This window comes from Gobio gobio (genome assembly GCF_949357685.1).
Source record: "Gobio gobio genome assembly, chromosome: 15".
Taxonomy (NCBI): domain Eukaryota; kingdom Metazoa; phylum Chordata; class Actinopteri; order Cypriniformes; family Gobionidae; genus Gobio; species Gobio gobio.
The window spans coordinates 19,526,895-19,547,396 of NC_137108.1; the positions used below are offsets into that span (position 1 = coordinate 19,526,895).

The 20,502-nt window shown below is 39.0% G+C and overlaps 2 protein-coding genes across 4 annotated transcripts in view; both read right to left on the reverse strand.

The window, feature by feature from the left end:
- Positions 1-20,502, reverse strand: part of gtf3c6 (general transcription factor IIIC, polypeptide 6, alpha) — a 1,355,101-nt gene that overhangs the window by 524,201 nt on the left and 810,398 nt on the right. The window lies entirely within an intron of this gene.
- osbpl3b (oxysterol binding protein-like 3b) overlaps positions 1-20,502 on the reverse strand; it is a 98,234-nt gene that overhangs the window by 48,320 nt on the left and 29,412 nt on the right. For all 3 annotated transcript variants that reach the window (XM_079836711.1, XM_079836712.1, XM_079836710.1), the window contains one exon: positions 1,687-1,911. In XM_079836711.1, coding sequence (XP_079692837.1) covers positions 1,687-1,782 — 96 coding nt within the window. In that variant the 5' untranslated portion in view covers positions 1,783-1,911. The remainder of the gene's footprint in view (positions 1-1,686; positions 1,912-20,502) is intronic.

Consider the following 20,502-nt stretch of genomic DNA (forward strand, 5'->3'; position numbering starts at 1 on the left):
GACTGGCTTACAGAAAACTCTGAACCAATCTATTTAAATGTTGAGCAAGCAAGCTCATTGGCTGCAGATATAGCTGCGACTAATCAGCCAATCAGCTTGTGCCATATAGTAAACAATGTGATTGCTAGCAGATCAGCCTGCGCCATCTACAGCAGTGTTTCCCAACCACTGTGCCACGGCACACTCGTGTATAATCACACTAGTTATCATTACCAACATCATACTATGACCTTATTGTGTTCCTACCTGACTTAAAGGGTTAGTTCACCCAAAAATGAAAATTCTGTCATTAATTACTCACCCTCATGTCATTCGACACCCGTTAGACCTCCGTTCATCTTCGGAACACAAATAAAGATATTTTTGTTGAAAGCTGATGGCTGAGAAATGCTTCAGATAGGCCTCCATTGGCATTCAGTACATTTACACTCCCAAGACCCTTAAAAGGCACTTTAAACGTCGTTACAAAGTCCATCTCACCACAGTGACTCTACAATAATTTTACAATGCGACGACAATAGTTTTTGTGCGCAAAAAAAAATCAAAATAACGCCTTTATCCAACTTGTTCTTGTCTTCCGTGTAGGCCTCCACGACGCATGCGCGAGAATATGATGCAGATCCGGCGTTCGGACACATGACCCAGAAGCGATTTGTTTACAAGCAGAGGAAGACGCGAGTATCTAAGCTGTTGGATTCTACATTGATCGTGCTTTAGGTCTCGGCGTAGTGCTCAAATGGGACTAAAGTGTGCATTTCATGGATTCCCGAACACCGGCGCTACGTCATATTCTCGCGCATGCGTCGTGGAGGCACACACGGAAGACAAGAAGAGGTTGAATAAAGTCGTTATTTTGATTTTTTTTTAGCACACGGGTGTCGAAACGACATGAGGGTGAGTAATTAATGACAGAATTTTCATTTTTGGGTGAACTAACCCTTTAAGCTCAAGTTTCACATGAAATGCGAGTACTACTTTTAACATAATATCTAGTTTTAATATGCCATTTGAAACAATGCATGTTTGTGCAATTTTGTTATATTTTTATGTAGTGGTGTGCCGTGGGATTTTTTACTTATCAAAAGTGTGCCGTGGCAAACAAAAGGTTGGGACACTGATCTACAGTGTCGTGACTGAACTGGCCATGTCTTATTTCCTTTAACTTATAATTACCCTTTTGCTTTCAAAGTTCATTGTAAATAGTCCTGTGGTGTGGCCAATTAATTTGTAATATTCCATGTAGTCTCTCAATTACTAGAAGGGCATAAAAATGCATGCACAATTATTATAAAAGAATGGTAATGGCTTTCCCAAAAGTATTTCATGCCAACTACCTATTTGCAGAATCAGCAGGACAAATATTGAACCTGGAAAATCAACAGTGCGAGTCTTAATTTATATCATACACACTAATACAAACAGCTGGAAGTCTATGTCTTCTTCATCCTCAGTTAATTTGTAGTAATAGAGTTAGACTTTTTTATTGCTTTGTGCTGTTTATTGCTATATTTTATCATCCATCAGGTGAAAATCATTCTCTGATAGCTTAGAAAAGTAATAGAACACCTCTCTTCACCATGCCACTTCATTTTTTCTTATCCATCCAAAAGTGCAGAATAAGTTACATATCAAAGTGATACTTCCATAAATGTAGCTCCTTAACTGTCAAATCATACAAAAACTCACCTGTCTACTGTCGTGTTTGGAGGAGGAACTGCTATTGCTGTGAGATGGAGAGGAGATCTTCTGGGACATGGTGGAGCTTTTCTCCTCTGAACTCATCTCCTGCTTTCAGTAAGAAGGAGAACGTAAAAAGAAGAGGAAGAGGAGGAACTGGAGGAGGGGAAAAGAGGGAGGCGGTTGCTCAGCAGTTGTAAGTCTCCATTTGCTTGTTCTTCCAAAGCTTTGAGCCTGTGGACAGATGAAGAGAGATAGAAAGGGTCGATCAGGAGATGTATGTGAAAGGCAACCTCAACACGATGTCGGGCTTTCATCTGTACAGGTAATGAACACCACTCACCCACCACACAATATCAAATAGCAGAATTATCTGAAAGCATAAAGGCTTGGTCAGCGTGATACACAATCTGAGGGTTGTGTTGAGGAAAGATGCCCGTGTGAATCACTGGACATACTATAGATGTCATCAACAGATCATCTCCTACTCACTCAGCTTCTTTGAATTATGATTAGAGTTATGAAAGTGTGGGGGCAACACTGAACACACACTGACTCTATGAATCTGTGCTTCATTTATAGCAGAAACAGACGTCGGTGTTTGCTGCTCTGTAGTAACCGTCCTTCCTTCCCGGTCTCATCTCGTCCACGCTGCTCTGTCTTCCTCTCAGGGTGGTTCTCACATGAATGGAGAACAAAATGCAAATGTCCTCTTGCTTTGTGTCTGGGTTTGTTTGAAGTCATGTGTCACGACAACACCATATGCATACTCGTGTTACAGCACCTGTGCCTAGTGTCAAATAATAGTGCAGGTTACAGGGTGTGGTGTTTAAGTCAAACACACACACAAATGGGTTAACACTATGGGTTCTATTTAATATAAATATAATATAAATTTGACATTATGTATGCTATTATTAAGTATTATCCTCACACATGCTAATATAGATAATTTGTAATTAACTTTTAAGCCTATTAAATGTTATAAAAATAATTTTGCTCTTATTTTTTTGATTATTCACCAACCTACAGACTGATATAATCACCAAGACTGATATATCTGATATATTTTGTTAATTATCAATAAAAAAGTGTCAGAAGTGTACTTTAATTTGACAGCACCGGAACTTTTATTTTGACAGTGCTGAGAATGCAGGCATACAGCACCTGAGCGGAGACACACATGAGCTCCCATTCTCCATCTTCATATGCCTAAAGTATTTGTCTAATAAATTATTAAATAGAACTGTTAAACAAAGAAAGTGAATAGTATCGTCACATTCTTGTCTTGCTCTGTTCTGTCTTTGTTTCCATTGTCATTGTTTGGTTTAGTCCTTGTCACTCATCTGTTGTCATAAGCTTGTTTCCACCTGGTATTAAAGGGTTAGTTCACCCAAAAATGAAAATTCTGTCATTAATTACTCACCCTCATGTCGTTGGACACCCGTAAGTCCTCCGTTCATATTCGGAACACAAATGGAGATATTTTAGTTGAAAGCTGATGGCTGAGAAAGGCTTCAATCAGGCCTCCATTGGCATTCAGTACATTGACACTTCCAAGATCCATGAAAGGCACTTAAAACGTCGTTACAAAGTCTATCTCACCACAGTGGCTCTACAATAATCTTACGATGCGACGACAATAGTTTTTGTGCGCAAAAAAAAATCAAAATAACACCTTTATCCAACTTGTTCTCGACTTCCGTGTATGCCTCCACGACGCATGCGTGAGAATATGACGCAGATCCGGCGTTCGGACATATGACCCAGAAGCGATTTGTTTACGAGCAGAGGAAGACGCGCGTGTCTAAGCTGTTGGATTCTACATTGATCGTGCTTTAGGTCTCGGCGTAGTTCTCAAAATGGGGCTTAAGTGTGTATTTCATCGATTCCCGAACACCGGCGCTACGTCATATTCTTGCGCATGCGTCGTGGAGGCACACACGGAAGTCGAGAACAAGTTGGATAAAGGTGTTATTTTGATTTTTTTTTGCGCACAAAAACTATTGTCGTCGCATTGTATGATTATTGTAGAGCCACTGTGGTGAGATGGACTTTGTAACGACGTTTTAAGTGCCTTTCATGGATCTTGGAAGTGTCAATGTACTGAATGCCAATGGAGGCCTGTCTGAAGCCTTTCTCAGCCATCAGCTTTCAACTAAAATATCTTCATTTGTGTTCCGAATATGAACGGAGGTCTTACGGGTGTCCAACGACATGAGGGTGAGTAATTAATGACAGAATTTTCATTTTTGGGTGAACTAACCCTTTAAGATGCATTTTGATTGATCAGATCACAAGTGGACAACGCTAAATACAGGTTTGTGCTATTTATTCTGTTTTCCTGTAGATCTCCTGCATGTTACATTTTGAATTTATTCAAAAACAGCACAACACACTACAACCACAATGTTACACCGAACCTAACAAGAAATGGATTCCTGCAGTCAGATTGCTCTGTTTATAGCAGGAAGGCAAAACCCTCAAGGACCACACAAGTGGCTTTTTAGACCTGGCATGCCTTACCTCCTTCCTGACTGCTCCCTTTGTGTGTTTGATGAAATGAGCAGTGTAAGGCATGCCTGCCCATGATAGTCCTCAAGAGGCATTTGCTGCTTTTGTGGAGTGGTTGCTGGCCAACAACAACTCCCCTATAGCCGTCATCCTATCGGATGAGGCCAACGGCAGCCCTACTCCGGACCCAGAGACCAGCCAGCCACCAACAACATCCAACCCGGACATTATACCTGAGCCGAGCCCACTGCAGGCACGGAAAGAGTGCTTGAGCTGACACCTGAGCAATACTTCGCCCTTGAGCCAGAGCCCAACAGTATGTCTGACCAGGTTTGTAAGTTGGCAACACTGTCAATACCAGTGGGTATCATCATGGAGTTCGAGGGAATGGAGCCCCACCCATACTCCCATTGTTGAGGGTGAGGTGAACTGTGCAAGGTTTCTGTGTTATTGTTTGAGGAAGAGGAATTTCCCCGTAGTCTCCTGTCCCTGCTTATCCCACCCAGCTCCAAGTCTCCTTCGTTGAGGATGGTCCAACCCAGCCTCCCTATCCCGCCTCCTCTACCTAAGCCAGCCCATCCTTCGGCCCCACCCACGCCGGCTCCTTTCATCTCCATGGCATCTCCTCCGTTTACTCCACTCTGCTGCGTGGATCTACCTAGGGTCTTCCGGTCGCCAGCTCTGCCTTGGCACGTGGATCCCCTGTCTCCACCTCGGCCAAACGACCAGTTGGCACCACCATGACTCCTCCCCCCCTCAACTCCACCTTGGACTGTCATCCTCACGGCTCCACCGGGCTCCCTCATCTGTCCAGCTCCACTTTGGTCAGTCGTTGCTCTGCCTGCACCACAGACTTCCGGGCCTTGGCTATGCCTCGTTCCTCCATCTCTTTGGCTCTGTCAACTCCGTGGCTCCTCCAGCTGGCATCGCCACCCAGGTTTTTGCCTCTGTCTTCTCCTCCCTGGCTTATCCTTAGTCATGGGGTGTCCCGTTCTGCATCCTCCTCCTAAGCCCCCGCCCACCCTCCTCTGTTGGATTTTTTTGTAGGTATATGATTAGTTTTTATTAGTAATTATTAGCTCCATAAAATGTTTTACATATAGGGCTAACGTCAGCATGCAGTAAATACGCATTCCATATGTTTATCCATAACTTGTTTATGGGTCATACATATGTGCAAGGCACATATGTGCATTTTATATTGGCTATGATTTGTTATTTTCTTTTACAGCAGATTTCTAGTATATTTTGTGTATTTATTTTGATGGCATTTTCAAAAGCATATTCTCTCTCTCTCACACACACTTTTTCATTATGAGCAGCAGCACAGGTCACAATGTAGGACACAGGAATGCAGCAAGGTTAATTAGATTAGTTCTGCACTCCACAATCAAACACCCCTTCATTTTCATCAGCCTGTGGAAGTCAATAGAAACACACATACTTTCTTGCAAATCTCTCTCTCACTCACTCTGTTTTTCGACCAGAGGAAACTGTGAAAATGAGCAGTATGTCGCAATATGTCGACTCTTCAGCGAATAATCAGCATCATGTGATCAACATTCTAAGGTTTAATCACTTCCTGTGAGGATGGAGTAATCTGCTTTTTAATGCAACTGAGTGGTGACATTTCTTTAAAATGTATAACCAGCTTCAGATGCTTTAGAGTAAATTTTAACTGACAAGCTGTGACTTGGATGAGAGAAATGCTGAGAGAGTGATCTGCATTGACCATGTCCTGTCATAAAAACATCCCTCTTGTATCCAAAGTGGATAGCCGAGACAGCATTTCCACCTAATATTAACATGCATTCAAAAGGGTCCCCTGTGACCACTTGTGAATTCCATCAATGGCATTTTAGTCAATATGTCACTACTGTACATGTTGAAAAACCACAAGATAGTCTGTAACCACAAAATAATGCTGTTGAACTCAATCTGCTTGAATTTTTCTTTCATCACAAATGTTGAAATTAAATGCTCATTGAGTATCTGTATTCAGTGATAAGATCACAAAATCATATACACCTACAGTTACACAGATGGTGTGTGTTAAGCTAGTTACAATTTGTATTATTTACACTTTACACTTTTACTGGGTGCTGTTGCGACCTTTAAAACATCAAGAGAGATTTGTTGTCTGTTTGTTTCTAGATGCAACTTCACGTGAAGAAACAGCTGGATATTCTCATTCAACTTTCTCCTTTTTATTGAGTTTATGTGTTTCTTTTTATCTCAGATAAGTTGATTGTTTGAATTGACAGCGACTTCCTAAACCACTTACTGAGCAATTGAGGATACAAATACGGCTAATTACGGTCTCAGCGTGTGGTTGCTTTAAGTAGCTGTGGAGGCTGGTTTGTTCCGGTAAACAGACTCCTGGTTGTGAGTAAACGGCACTCTCCACCGCCGCCCGTCTCACCTCACCCTACGCCACTTCAGAAGCCAACAGAGAGCAGCTGCCTCCGTGTGCCGCCCCTATTATTTATTCATTCACTTTCCACTGATCACACTCAAACACACAAATACTATACATGCGGCCATACATGTAGACACACACACACACACACATAATTAGTTGACATGAAATACTTGTGGGAATTTATATCCTGCACCTTTAATAACCAAATTTTATTTGGAAATAATATTTGCACTTAAAATGTTTTTAACTATTTTAAAGACAAAAGGTTGATTGAAAAAGCTGGTCAAAGTCAAAGTACCTATAATATACACTAGATTATTTTTAAAACGTATATATCAATATGAGTAGCCCATCATCAGAATGACAAATATAAACCCTCTGTCGGACTGTGGCCCTCCAGGAACTGAGTGTGACACCCTGATTACACATTTTGGGTGTGTTCAAACTTGTATTTTGATCTAGGGCTGTGCGATATTGACAAAAAAGGATATCTCAATATTTTCTGGGATTTTCTCGATAGCGATAATTATGTGCATGCACCATCTTTTGTGTCAATTTCATAAATTTAATCAAATGTAATTAGAATAATAAGACACAACAGGGCTGTTACCAATCTAATTAAATAAGTTTGCCCATATAATCTTAAGATATTTAGGTTAAGCTCATTTGGCTTGCTATCTACTGATGAGTGGCTCGATGAAGCAGTTTCAACTCGAGCTTTGATATATCCCCATAGTGACTAAATGATTATGTAGGGCAAGGTACCTAAGATAAAAGTGGAGTTTGGGGAGGTGGTGGGATGCTGGAACATCTGAGACTGAGGAGAGGTAAGCAGCTGTTTATGTACTCTGGCTGTTGGCTGTTGATTGGAAGATTAGATGGGCTCGCTCCTCCCTAAATTACGTTTGGAACTTCACTTAACAAATTTGTTTGCCCATTTAATCTTAAAATATTTAGATTAAGCTTAACCTAAATTAACCCAGCGATTGGGTTAATTTAACCCAGCAATTGGGTTGTTTTAAGCAAACATTTAACCCAACCGCTGGGTTAAAACAACCCAACCACTGGGTTTGTCCATTTTTTAACCCAACTTAGGTTATTTATCAGCATTTTTTAGAGTGTAGTTCCTTCTTTTGGTTTGGACCAAAAAAGAAAATGATAAGTTTAGTCCTGGTTCACTTGGCGTTCACACTGTCATTTTTAACACCAAACCTAAAAATACAACAACAACAAAAACTGTTATGACGTATATTTTGCAATGTATTTTTACTCGAGAACTATTGGGGGGTATTCCAGAAAGCAGGTTATGTGACATACAGGTATGTTTAAGGGTAAGTAAGCGGATAACCTCAACTTTCGGTTCCAAAAAACAGAGGTAATTTTCAGGGTATGTAAGTAGCCATAGCAACTCCGGAGCAGGTTATGTTCCAGGGTTAGTTTGCTTAAGAGGTATTCAGATGTGTGTAATATAATTAATATAGTTCAATTAATATAACTAAATGTGTTATATAGTTAGTTATAATATACAATACTGTATTATACATTAATTCTAAAGCACTATTATAACAAAGTAATGTTTAACTTTAAATATTAATTCAATCCAAATATATTTATTATTTATTTTATTGTCATCTCACACATAGATCTGCATTAAATTAATTAGCATCAAACAAACAATATAATCCTTATTCTCGGTGAATAAAGATTACTTATTAAACAAAGATTTTTTTGCACAACCACCAAATAGGTGGCGATGTGCACTAAGTAGGTTATGTAAATCGACATTAAACAAAAGAAGAAGAGGAAGTAGAATGTCCGCACTTTTTCTTAGTGTCTGTTTCCATGGTGAATCATCGATTCGTTGCTCTATTGAGAATGTATTGTGTGTTAACTGGAAACATACTCTGAGTTGTCTGAACTTACTCACGGACTCGTTTTTGGAACCAGCATACCTCGAGTAAGCAAGGTTTGGGTTAATCACCTGAGAGTTCAAGGTATATATGGCGGTAGGTTAAATAAATGGTGGTAGACAAAACAGTGGCTGAAACTCAATTACGCACACAAACTAAGGTCTGCTGCAAGGAAATGGCAGTTCTGATGCCTGTACCAAACTGTAATAAGGCCAATTCACACTGGACAGACAAATGCCAACAAACACCAACAAACAAGTTGGTCGTTGGATTTAGAATTTTATGAAAAATAACTGTCATGTTCACACACTGCCCCAATACACACCAACAAACTCGCGCACTCACGGAAATGGTTGAGCACCCCCGAAAAAACACGAGATGTTTTCCATTTATTTAAAACCAATAAAAAAAAAAGATTGCAGCTTTCAGTCACAGACTTTCTTCTCGTTTCATAGTTCATTTGAGGCCGTTTCTATGGCGTTAAATGTTGAGAGCACATTATTGTAATGCGAGAGTGCATCCATGTATAGAATCTTTCCACTCGCAGGTGGATTTCTTTTACTCAAACACAAAACTTACTGGATGCATGATTTGTGCATTGCTCTTGCTCAGAATTGTCTTCTGATTTGTCCAGAAACCTGACATTTTCAGGACAAGGATAATTTACTAAGCACGTCCAGCAACTACGAGCAGTCTTTTGCGCAGTCATCGTCATGGCAACGGTTCGTGTCCAGGTCAGATTACGTCAGAGTTTTGTTGTCGTTTGTTGTAAAATCATAACCCAGCTCAGACATTCAACGAGCCAACAAACGCCGATTGAACATGTTCAGTCGGGTGAAAACTAACTCTGAGAGACTTGTTTGTTGGTGTTTGTTTGTGCAGTGTGAATTGGCCTTAATGGGCAACATAGCAAACATAGCTATGATGAGAAAAAAAAGGTATGCTTGATTAATCTGTCCTTTTTAGGGTCACATCTTGTGAAATCACATCCTGTTTTTGGTTCATTTAGATGTCTTTTTAGTCCATGTTGCGTTCATATTTCAGTCAAACCGAACCAGATTTCATTTGAAAGCGGGCCGAAATCTTTTCAGTGGTCTTGGTCCACTTGTTTGGTGTACACCAGTATTCGGACGGCAGCGTTCACACTTATTCGAATGAACCGCACTAACAAAGCAATCACACCAGACTTCGTTTTAAATGAATCAAACCTGCCAAGTGTGAACAGTTTTTAAGCATTTCACCACAGGCTTTTAATGTTGAAGATTGCATTAAAAGTCTGTTAAGATAAAAAATTACCATTTAAAAAAGTGTTTCTCTTGACCCTGCAGACCCTACGGACCTGTCCCATTCACTAACGGTTCACTAAATGTGCTAGCTGTCTGAAGTAAACATTCCTTTAAGAGACACATCAAATTAAGCTCCATTAAACATGAAACCAGCTCAGACAAACTGTGCAACATTAATCGTCTTTTATATTAGACCATACAATATTCATCTTAGCTTGACTTGACTTTGTTCAATGATTGACAGTGCTGACTGGGGTTTGTACATGAGTCATGTATAACACAAGTCACAATAAAAGAAAAGCTCACAGACTTGTTAAAGCAAGATAAAATGCCATGGTTGCTAAAGCAAATGCGGTTTTAGCTCCCGTTTGCTTTTGATATATCAGCTAGGTTTATGGTAGGGTTTAGTGTAGATAGCAATTTATTTTCAAACATGATAGAAAATTAAGCTTTTAGTGCCATTTACTGGACATTTTATTTCTGAACAGTCGCAATACATACAACAACCAGCGTCACATTAATCGTAGTTTTAGATGAAACTAAATATGCTTTTAGTGCCACTCACTGAACATTTCACTTTGAAAGTGTTGTGATATGCGCAACATAATATCATTTTGCAGAAATGTCGCCACAAGCATGTTTTACCAACAAGCCTGGGTTGTAAAATCTACATGTTAATAAAAAAATTCAATGGATAGATCCAATAAGATCCTTTTTCAGTTGCAGCTTGCCGGCTGTAATCAAGGGGCTCAAGCGCTCGACTTGAGCTTCAAAGAAATAGTCCACCCAAAAATAAATATTCTGGCATCATTTACTCCCCCTCATGTCATTTCAAATCCATTTTCATCCAACTTTGTTCCATGGAACACAAAAAAGAAAGATAGTAAAGAACTTGTTCTCCATGCAATTGCAGTGAACGAAGATTGAAGCTTTCAAGCTTCGAAATGGACACAGAAGTACCATAATAGTATCATAAAATAGTCTATGTGACTCAGAGACTATATTACATGCCTTCTGAAGGAAATTGTTGTCATTATATATATATTATATAACCTTCTAAACTGCTGTGATCGGTCAGCGAGTTGATCAGATCAGCTCAAATCATTCAGACCGGTTTTGTGAACCCGATCAAGTCATTAACTGAAAAGTGCAGCAAGGTGTGCAAGAGCGGATGTCAAGATTTTCAATAAATAACACATTTCTGTCTGTTCAGCACAAAAAACTAGCTATAGTATGGCTTGAAAAAAAGCATTGGACTAAAGCACATAAGCCTGTATGGATCAAAATGTTTTTGGTCAACAATTATTCTAGGGCTGGATTCTAGAGCAGGCATCCTCAAATAGTGGACCGGTTTTAATAACAACTGTAGCACCATATACCGTTTCTACAGTTTAAAGTGAGCAGCGTGTCAAAACACCGGACAAGAGCTCAGGGCCGTTTAATGATCATTTGGCGCTATAGCCTAACTCTAATATTTCTATCTAGAGCCAAACGCGCTTCATTCTAGCCCTTTTCGTTCTGTGTGCATTGCTTCTCTCGTAAAAGACATAAAAAAGACGTAAAGCGCTACAAAGAGCTGCATAAGAAACACGGTGAGCAGCAAAATAACTGATACTTTTCAAAAAATGAGAATGCAGCAAATATAGTTATTTTTATCTGTCACACATACAGTATATGATCTATAAGACCTCATGCCTTACTAACAAGATACTATGCTTTTAACCACAGGTCGAGAGCTGCAGTTCCAACCACACAACTTTGCGATGCTGTTTGTGAATGTTCGTTGGAACTATGGTCTTCGAGAAACACCCGAAGTTCGTTGAACTATGCTGGTAACGATGCAACTTATGACCATAGTTCGCTAATGATGCTTTTGGGAAATACGCCCCTGATTGGTGATATGTGAATCTCTGGTCGTTACATCATTGAAGAGACAGACTATGGAAATGGGCCACATCACAGTGCTCCAACCCACAGACAGCCGGTACTGAATGAGGAATTCATTAATGATGTGGGCAATCCAAGACCCTTTCACACTACATCAATTATAGACACAGAAATAACAGGAAAGTACTGTACGCACACTACGCAGACTCTTCATTTCACTCTTTAACCAAAACTCTGCCGTGGGTTATGTTTTATACTACCGCTCAATAGATTGAGGTCAGTGATTTTGTTGTTGTTTGTTTTTAAAGAAATTAATACTTTTGTACTTTTAAATTGGGGGGGGGTGGGGGTCTAATGCTATTGCATGCATTCTGACTTATTTACACTGTTAAAGAGTCTGATTCTCATACTAAACATGGCCAAAATTTCAAAAAACAAGTTGGATGTATGACAGAGTATTTAATAATATTAATAATAATAATTTATTACATTTATATAGTGCTTTTCTAGCACTCAAAGCACTTTACATATAGAAGGGGAGAATCTCCTCAACCACTACCAATGTGCAGCATCCACCTGGATGCTGCGACGGCAGCCATATTGCACCAGAACGCGCACCACACACCAGCTTATTGGTGAAGAGACAGAGTGATGAAGCCAATCATATATATATATATATATATATATATATATATATATATATATATATATATATATATATATATATATACATACACTCACCTAAAGGATTATTAGGAACACCTGTTCAATTTCTCATTAATGCAATTACCTAATCAACCAATCACATGGCAGTTGCTTCAATGCATTTAGCGGTGTGGTCCTGGTCAAGACAATCTCCTGAACTCCAAACTGAATGTCAGAATGGGAAAGAAAGGTGATTTAAGCTATTTTGAGCGTGGCATGGTGGTTGGTGCCAGACGGGCCGGTCTGAGTATTTCACAATCTGCTCAGTTACTGGGATTTTCAATTTGCACAAGCTCACCAAAATTGGACAGTTGAAGACTGGAAAAATGTTGCCTGGTCTGATGAGTCTCGATTTCTGTTGAGACATTCAGATGGTAGAGTCAGAATTTGGCGTAAACAGAATGAGAACATGGATCCATCATGCCTTGTTACCACTGTGCAGGCTGGTGGTGGTGGTGTAATGGTGTGGGGGATGTTTTCTTGGCACACTTTAGGCCCCTTAGTGCCAATTGGGCATCGTTTAAATGCCACGGCCTACCTGAGCATTGTTTCTGACCATGTCCATCCCTTTATGACCACCATGTACCCATCCTCTGATGGCTACTTCCAGCAGGATAATGCACCATGTCAAAAAGCTTGAATAATTTCAAATTGGTTTCTTGAACATGACAATGAGTTCACTGTACTAAAATGGCCCCCACAGTCACCAGATCTCAACCCAATAGAGCATCTTTGGGATGTGGTGGAACGGGAGCTTCGTTTCCTGGATGTGCATCCCACAAATCTCCACCAACTGCAAGATGCTATCCTATCAATATGGGCCAACATTTCTAAAGAATGCTTTCAGCACCTTGTTGAATCAATGCCACGTAGAATTAAGGCAGTTCTGAAAGGGGGTCAAACACAGTATTAGTATGGTGTTCCTAATAATCCTTTAGGTGAGTATATATATATATATATATATATATATATATATATATATATATATATATATATATAGGGATGATTAGGAGGCCATGATGGACAGGGGCCAATTGGCAAATTTGGCCAGGATGCCGGGGTTACACCCCTACACTTTATCGAAGGCCATTCTGGGATTTTTAATGACCACAGAGAGTCAGGACCTCGGTTTAACGTCTCATCCGAAGGAAGGTGCTTGTTACAGTACCGTGTCCCCATCACTATACTGGGGCGTTAGGACCCACACAGACCACAGGATGAGCACCCCATGCTGGCCTCACTAACACCTCTACCAGCAGCAACCTAGTTTTCCCAGGAGGTCTCCCAGCCAGGTACTAACCAGGCTCAATCCTGCTTAGCTTCTGTCGGAAACCAGTCTTGGGCTACAGGGTGATATGGCTGCTGAATTGGCTGAATATGGCTGGTGTATTTCTGTGCTAAATACACTCCTTCAGGATTCGAACAAGTTTTGGAAAGTTTTTTTTGAGTATGGCTCTGTATGAAGTCATAAAGGGCGGAATTCCTTGTATGGGCACTTCTCCCAGATGAGCATGTGCACACATCAACCAGAACAAGAGCAGGAGCACACCCATTAATGAGCTTCGTTCGGGTTGCGGAAGCCGTCGGCAGCGCTGTCATTTTGTTTTTAGACAACGAAATCAACAATGTCACTAAAGAAGTGTGTTTTTGGTTGTGAGGGAAAGATAACCTTGATCAGCTTCCCAAATAACCCAGTGTTAAGGAAACATTGGATGCAGTTTGTTTTTCTGGAGCAACAACGGAGTTCTGCAAGTGTGTTTGTTCGTTCCCTGTCAGGTGTCAAAACCACAGGCCATGAGTGAAACTGCATCAAATGTCTGTTTTGTTGGCAATCGGCACGCAAGTGCATATAAATGTCAACAACACAAACGTAAAGTGAATCGAAAGTTATCCAGGGATAATGCCATGATGTATTATGTGTGTGCTCTTTAGTTTTACTTTTTAGCTCCGCCCACTGCACGCCTCCACGAGTTTGGCTGTTTCCGGAAAAAATCAGTACAGCGTATCTGTCTTTTATAAATATGATAAAACTAAAGACTCGTCAGAGATATGAAGGATGCAATACTACTCTATAGGTACTCAAGATTAACATGAGATTGGCAGAAACTGTGTGTGTTATGTGCTCTTTAATCCAATCAAGTATTTGATCAAAACAGTATAGACATTCATGTTGTTACAAAAGATTTCTATTGCAAATATGCTTTCTATTTTATAAACTTTCAATTCATCAAATAATCCTGGGGAAAAATGTATCACAGTTTTCGGTTTATTACTCACGAGTAATGTCTGCTGAAAATTCATCTTTTCCATCACAGGAATAAATTACAATTAATTTAATCAAATTACATAATACATAAAAAATATATTAACATAGAAAACAGTTATGTTAAAATGTAATACTGTTTTTGAATAATTGTACATGTATGTATGTATCTACACTGAAAAAAATGGCGTGTTGGATTTACATGATTTAATCATGTACATCGGTTCCACATTTTTAAGGTAACCAAATTTAGTAGTCTCACAATGATTTTAATATAGCTCCCTAACAACAGTGGTGCTTGAGACCCTGCCTCTTTAATCAAATCACAAAACACAAGTTTATTTTATTTTATTTTTGTTGTCACTTGACTGATTTATAAGACTGTACTAACTAGCTTTCATTCTATTAACCAACAATAGCACATAATGAACATGTCAAATGCTAAGTATGAAATGCTCATTAATGACATGTGTTGAATCAGTCCACATCCCAAGCAAATGCTCCACTCTTCTCCACTATGGTAACCCAGTGTAATTTAAATGGCTCTAATAATTCCAACATAATTAAACATTAAACACTATTAAACAACATAAAGTCTCCCCCTTTTCTCATTTTGCCCAAAAACACATAAAACAACACTTCATTTCAACAATTTTACTCGTCAAGTCCCAAGCAAAGCATGCTGGGAACTAGTTTCAGCAAAAATCATTTTCGAGTACTTAATTGGTTCACATTCACCCCAAATAACTGAACCTAGTAGATTGCACATTTTAGAGAATTACATCAATTGAAAGCAAAGAAATCACATTTAGAAGAGAAACACAATTTTGTTGCGTAGATCGCAAATGATATGATTAAGTAAATTGGACAATATGTTTTCCTGTTTTTTCACTGTATGTGGTATGTATGTTTACTATGTGTGTGTTTGTGTATACAGGGTTTTTACCACATTGAAAATGTTTTGGCCGCCAAAACGAATTTTTGTCCCGCCAAAGCCTTATTTGATGAGTTATTGTGATTTATGAGTGATGTAGATGACTGCTGCGCTTGTGATAGGGCACATGTTAGAGTGACAGAGAGAAGGAGCAGAGCTTCAAAATAAGCACTTCTAATATTTCAGTCTTCGCCTTCCAATATTTCACATATTACGTTAATCAAAATCAAAAGGTCGGAAGACCGAATCCATGTTGCACGTGGCGCATACTGACATTTTTTTCCTTGAATTACCACTGGGTGTGAAGGTGTGAATTGCGCTCAAAAAACTCTTCTCTGACCAGCTGACATAAACCATACTATCAATAAACAGGAAACAAATCCTATCCAGTTATGAAGTGTTTTCTGTGGGTTGACAAATCTTTCACGATGTTCTAACAGACGGGATTCGCACACAACGCGTCTGCTAATGTCCGATTTGCGATCCAATGACTCCTTTGAACCGAATCATTTTAACGTCTGGTTAGAACAACTGATCTGTCGTCCAACACTGAACTAACAAATCAGTTAATAATTTACTCAGAACACCTCTGAAATGAGAACACAAGTGTGCTTACCCAATTTAGCAAGAGTGGATAGATAGAAAGAATTAGTTTTAATTATCCACAGTCTTTCAGCTTATTTATGTTGACAATGTGTAGTAAAATAAATAGCCTACAATCATTTAGTTTAGACTGGAATGAGGTGAAACCAAAACAAAGTTGTTATTATCTAGCTGATAATTTTATGAAATTGTGTATGGCAGAAAATTAGGCTATTTGTTCATTTTTTAATACTACTAATATTGATATGATTATATACCAAAACAATTATCTGTACATAGTGTAAAAATGAGGAACAAAAGAAACAAACATCAAGGTATCAAAATAAGCTAAGCAAAAATTCCAAAATGTTTCTTTGAATTTATTTTTAATTTATTGTCAGTATTGCGCCTGCAGATCAGGTGGGTAGGGTACTTTTTACTGTGCGTGTGTGTGTGTGTGTGCGTCTGGAAGACCATGTCTCTCACCACCGAAGACCATTTTTGACCCAGGAAATATATATATATATATATATATATATATATATATATATATATATATATATATATATATATATATATATATATATATATATATATATATATATATATATATATATATATATATATATATATATACATACATATATATATATATATACATACAGGTGCTGGTCATATAATTAAAATATCATCAAAAAGTTGATTTATTTCACTAATTCCATTCAAAAAATGAAACTTGTATATTATATTCATTCATTACACACAGACTGATATATTTCCAATGTTTATTTCTTTTAATTTTGATGATATAACTGACAAGAAAAAATAAAAAAAATAAAAAATAAATTATATATATATATATATATATATATATATATATATATATATATATAAATATAAATATATATATATATATATATATATATATATATATATATATATATATATATATATATATATATATATATATATATATATATATATATATATATATATATATAGATGGATGATACACAATTTCATTCATACTTTTTAATTCAAACAAAATAATTTAAGACATGGTGATTTTTTTTATTACTGTAATACAATACAGTATTTTTTTTGTACTTTATATATATATATTTTTGGCATTGCAAGAACAAGATTTTTTTTTTTTTTTTTTTCACAATAATAAGGATTGTGCAGAACCAAATGAACAAAAATCTTAATGGTCCTATACAGACCATTATTATAAAGACCATAATATAAAAGTAATTAAGTAATTATCATCTATACTATGTGTATCAGTCAAATTTTTAATTATGCATTCCTGATAAAAACTCAGTATGTCAAGAGAGTGGCAACTCTGAACAATATTTCTTATGTATTATTGGTAAGGGGACCAAGTGTAACAGAGAGAATGGGCTGCAACAACAAACCACCTATACCTATAGATACATACACAGATGCAGCACAGCAGAAGGACACAGTGAAAACCACCTCTGAGGGTCGAGACCCTGCACTAGTTACCGCAGCATCCGCAAAGAAGTGTGACGTAATATGGGCGAGGTGAGATAGGATGACTGGCAGCTCTCTCTGTGTCTGCGGCCCTGTAATTTAATCTCTCTGTCACAGGGTGCAGCGTATTGTGCAGTGTTTCTTTTGAAAGTGAGCACGGCACAGACAATGCCAAAAATAACTACCGCACAAAGCTGTGACGGATAACGAATGACAGTGACGGTACCGGCTAGGCACCGGTGGACGGATGAGGTGCTATAATGTTTCAGAAAATGAGGGTGATGTCAAGGGGTCTCAGTAAATGTAAGATGCACAAATCCCTCTCACACACATAGAAACACCCCTCCCTCCCACACACACCCACACACACATACACAAATACACCTTGAACAATCGCTCTAGTTTGTTGTAATATTTTAAAGGTATATAATTAACCCACAGAACACTTAATTACAGCAAATGTTAGAGGCGGTTTCAGTTATAGACAGAGGAATAAATGCGCTAGAGTGATCGTATTGGCAGATTATCATTAACCCTCAGCCTCTATCATAAGCAAGCGGGATAATCAGGAGGATTTTACAGCAGGCTGGAGTAATTGGCAGTATTACAGGAGCGATCGAGCTTGGTTTACAAGGTTTACATCTTACAGCGTTAACAAGATGGTGGTTTAGCCGACTGGAGTACATTTGAGGGGTTTATGACCAGCAGAGCTCATTAGATGAATGGTTACGATAAGGGGTTTCTCACAACTTCTGCCTGCATAAAGTGTTGGCAAACATATCAAGCAGGCACTTCACTCTTCAGGGAGGGACCTATCGGGACAGAGACATGTTTGAGCTTGATTTATGACACAGGCCTGTATTTCCCTCAGGACAAGCTGGTTTAATGAAGGAGATTTAGCTGTATTAATACAACCTCTATGACAACCGGTGTTCTTTGGAGACCTCTGGATTAATTTAATTTTAGGTACTAGTGTGAGAGCAGTTGCTTTAGTTGCTTTATTTTGCAGGTTCAAAGCAACTCAAAAAGAGTTCAAAATATTTATAACGCCTTGTGAAGTTCTGAAGGTTGATCACTCAAAGGTCCCCTGGTAAAGGATAAAGAGGAGGGAAAATCTGCGTTCTCTTGAAAAAGTTTTGCACTCCTCCAAGAAGTCTTGCGTTTCCTCGCAAAAGCGTTTCTTGAGGGGAAAGCAAAATGTTTGCGAGCAAACGCGAACTTTCTCAACAAGATGTGTGACGCAGAATGATGCAGCGAAAGAACTGTAATAAACAGAAAGCGATAGCACACTACACAACTAGAATAACGTTAGCGTGGAACAGAAGAAACTAAGGGTTACATAGAGCATGGGTCTCAAACTCGCTGCCCGCGGGATGATATTTTGTGGCCCCATACTTGACATCAAAGTTTAGGCCCAATCCCAATTCTATTCTCCTTCCCCTACCCCTACACCTACCTGTTCCCCTTGCCCCTTGAAACAGAGTGCCAAGGAGTAGGGGTGAAAATATTCCCCTAAGAAATGGGACACCACCACTATACCATTACACGTCATCATAACCCGTTTCTTTTATTATAAAATCCTGTGACATTTAACCAGTATGAACAGCAATGAAGTGCGTAGGCTATATCTAACAGAAATCAGGCGCGAGCACGTTTACCAAATTACTCACTCCCAACAGAGTTTTGCGCTGTATTTGGACTTAATAAAATGTCGCTCGTTTTCAGTTCAAAAACATATGAGCCAGAGTTTCCCAAAATGATACAGAATGATACAGAACATACAAGACTAGTGAAGCCGCTTTTCCATTGGACCAAACTGTTCTCTTTGTTTATACACCGTTCCATTCCGTGCTGATCCGAGCCGGCCGGTACGGATATGGTTTCATTATCCACTGTGGTGCTGCGATAATGTTCATACGTTATACGTCAAGTCAGTCGTTGCCTTGGTAACGCGAGAGTTTACAGACAATATGTATTGTAAATATCGACTGCGTTATAAAGGATGACCAGATATATATTTTTTAACTATTATTAATATGTGTTCAAATCACCCAAATAGTGAGTTTAGCAAGCTACGGAGAAACGGCAGCCAGGCGACACGCAAGTGATCGATCCCGAGTGGCAACACACACACATTCTAGCAGCACGGTAGCCGGTGGAGGGAAACTTCTCATATCCCTTCGTTCGAAGTGTGGTCCTGAAAAATCTTCGTTTGAAGGGCTATCTGGCCCTTCCCCTTATCCCTACCACTCCAGCCAAAAAAGAATCGAGACACCCCTACCCCTTCGTTTTGCGCGTTCACGTGAAGGGGTAGGGGTGTCTCGATTCTTTTTTGGCTGGGAAAGAGAAGGGCTAAGGGGTAGAAATGGGATTGGGCCTTAGTGTTAGGGTGGCCTGTGCGTTGTTCTGAAACGCACCTTTTTGCTGAGTCGTTGCGTGTGCTGCGCTTGCAGTATAATTGGTTGACAGCGCGTGATTGATAGGAACAAAATGTGAGGCTGATCAGACAGTTGAAACGAATGTGGTCTTACAGCGCTCGTCAATGTCAAAATGATTGAGATGGCCAATCAAATCAAAGTAGGCTGGGTTTACGCTCTCTTTTGGCTTGTGCACAGTCTTCACACACAGACGAGCACGTCAATCTCTATCGCTTAATGCCATTGCGGAGAGAGACTCTATTCTTTCCGGTGAAATCACAAAACAAAATGCACACAAACGTGCTCTTGACACGGTTTACAAAAATTCTACCACCAGACCACTGGGACTAACAATATATTTGACGCAAATATTGTTTGCAATTGCAAATAGTCCCATAAAGATTATTT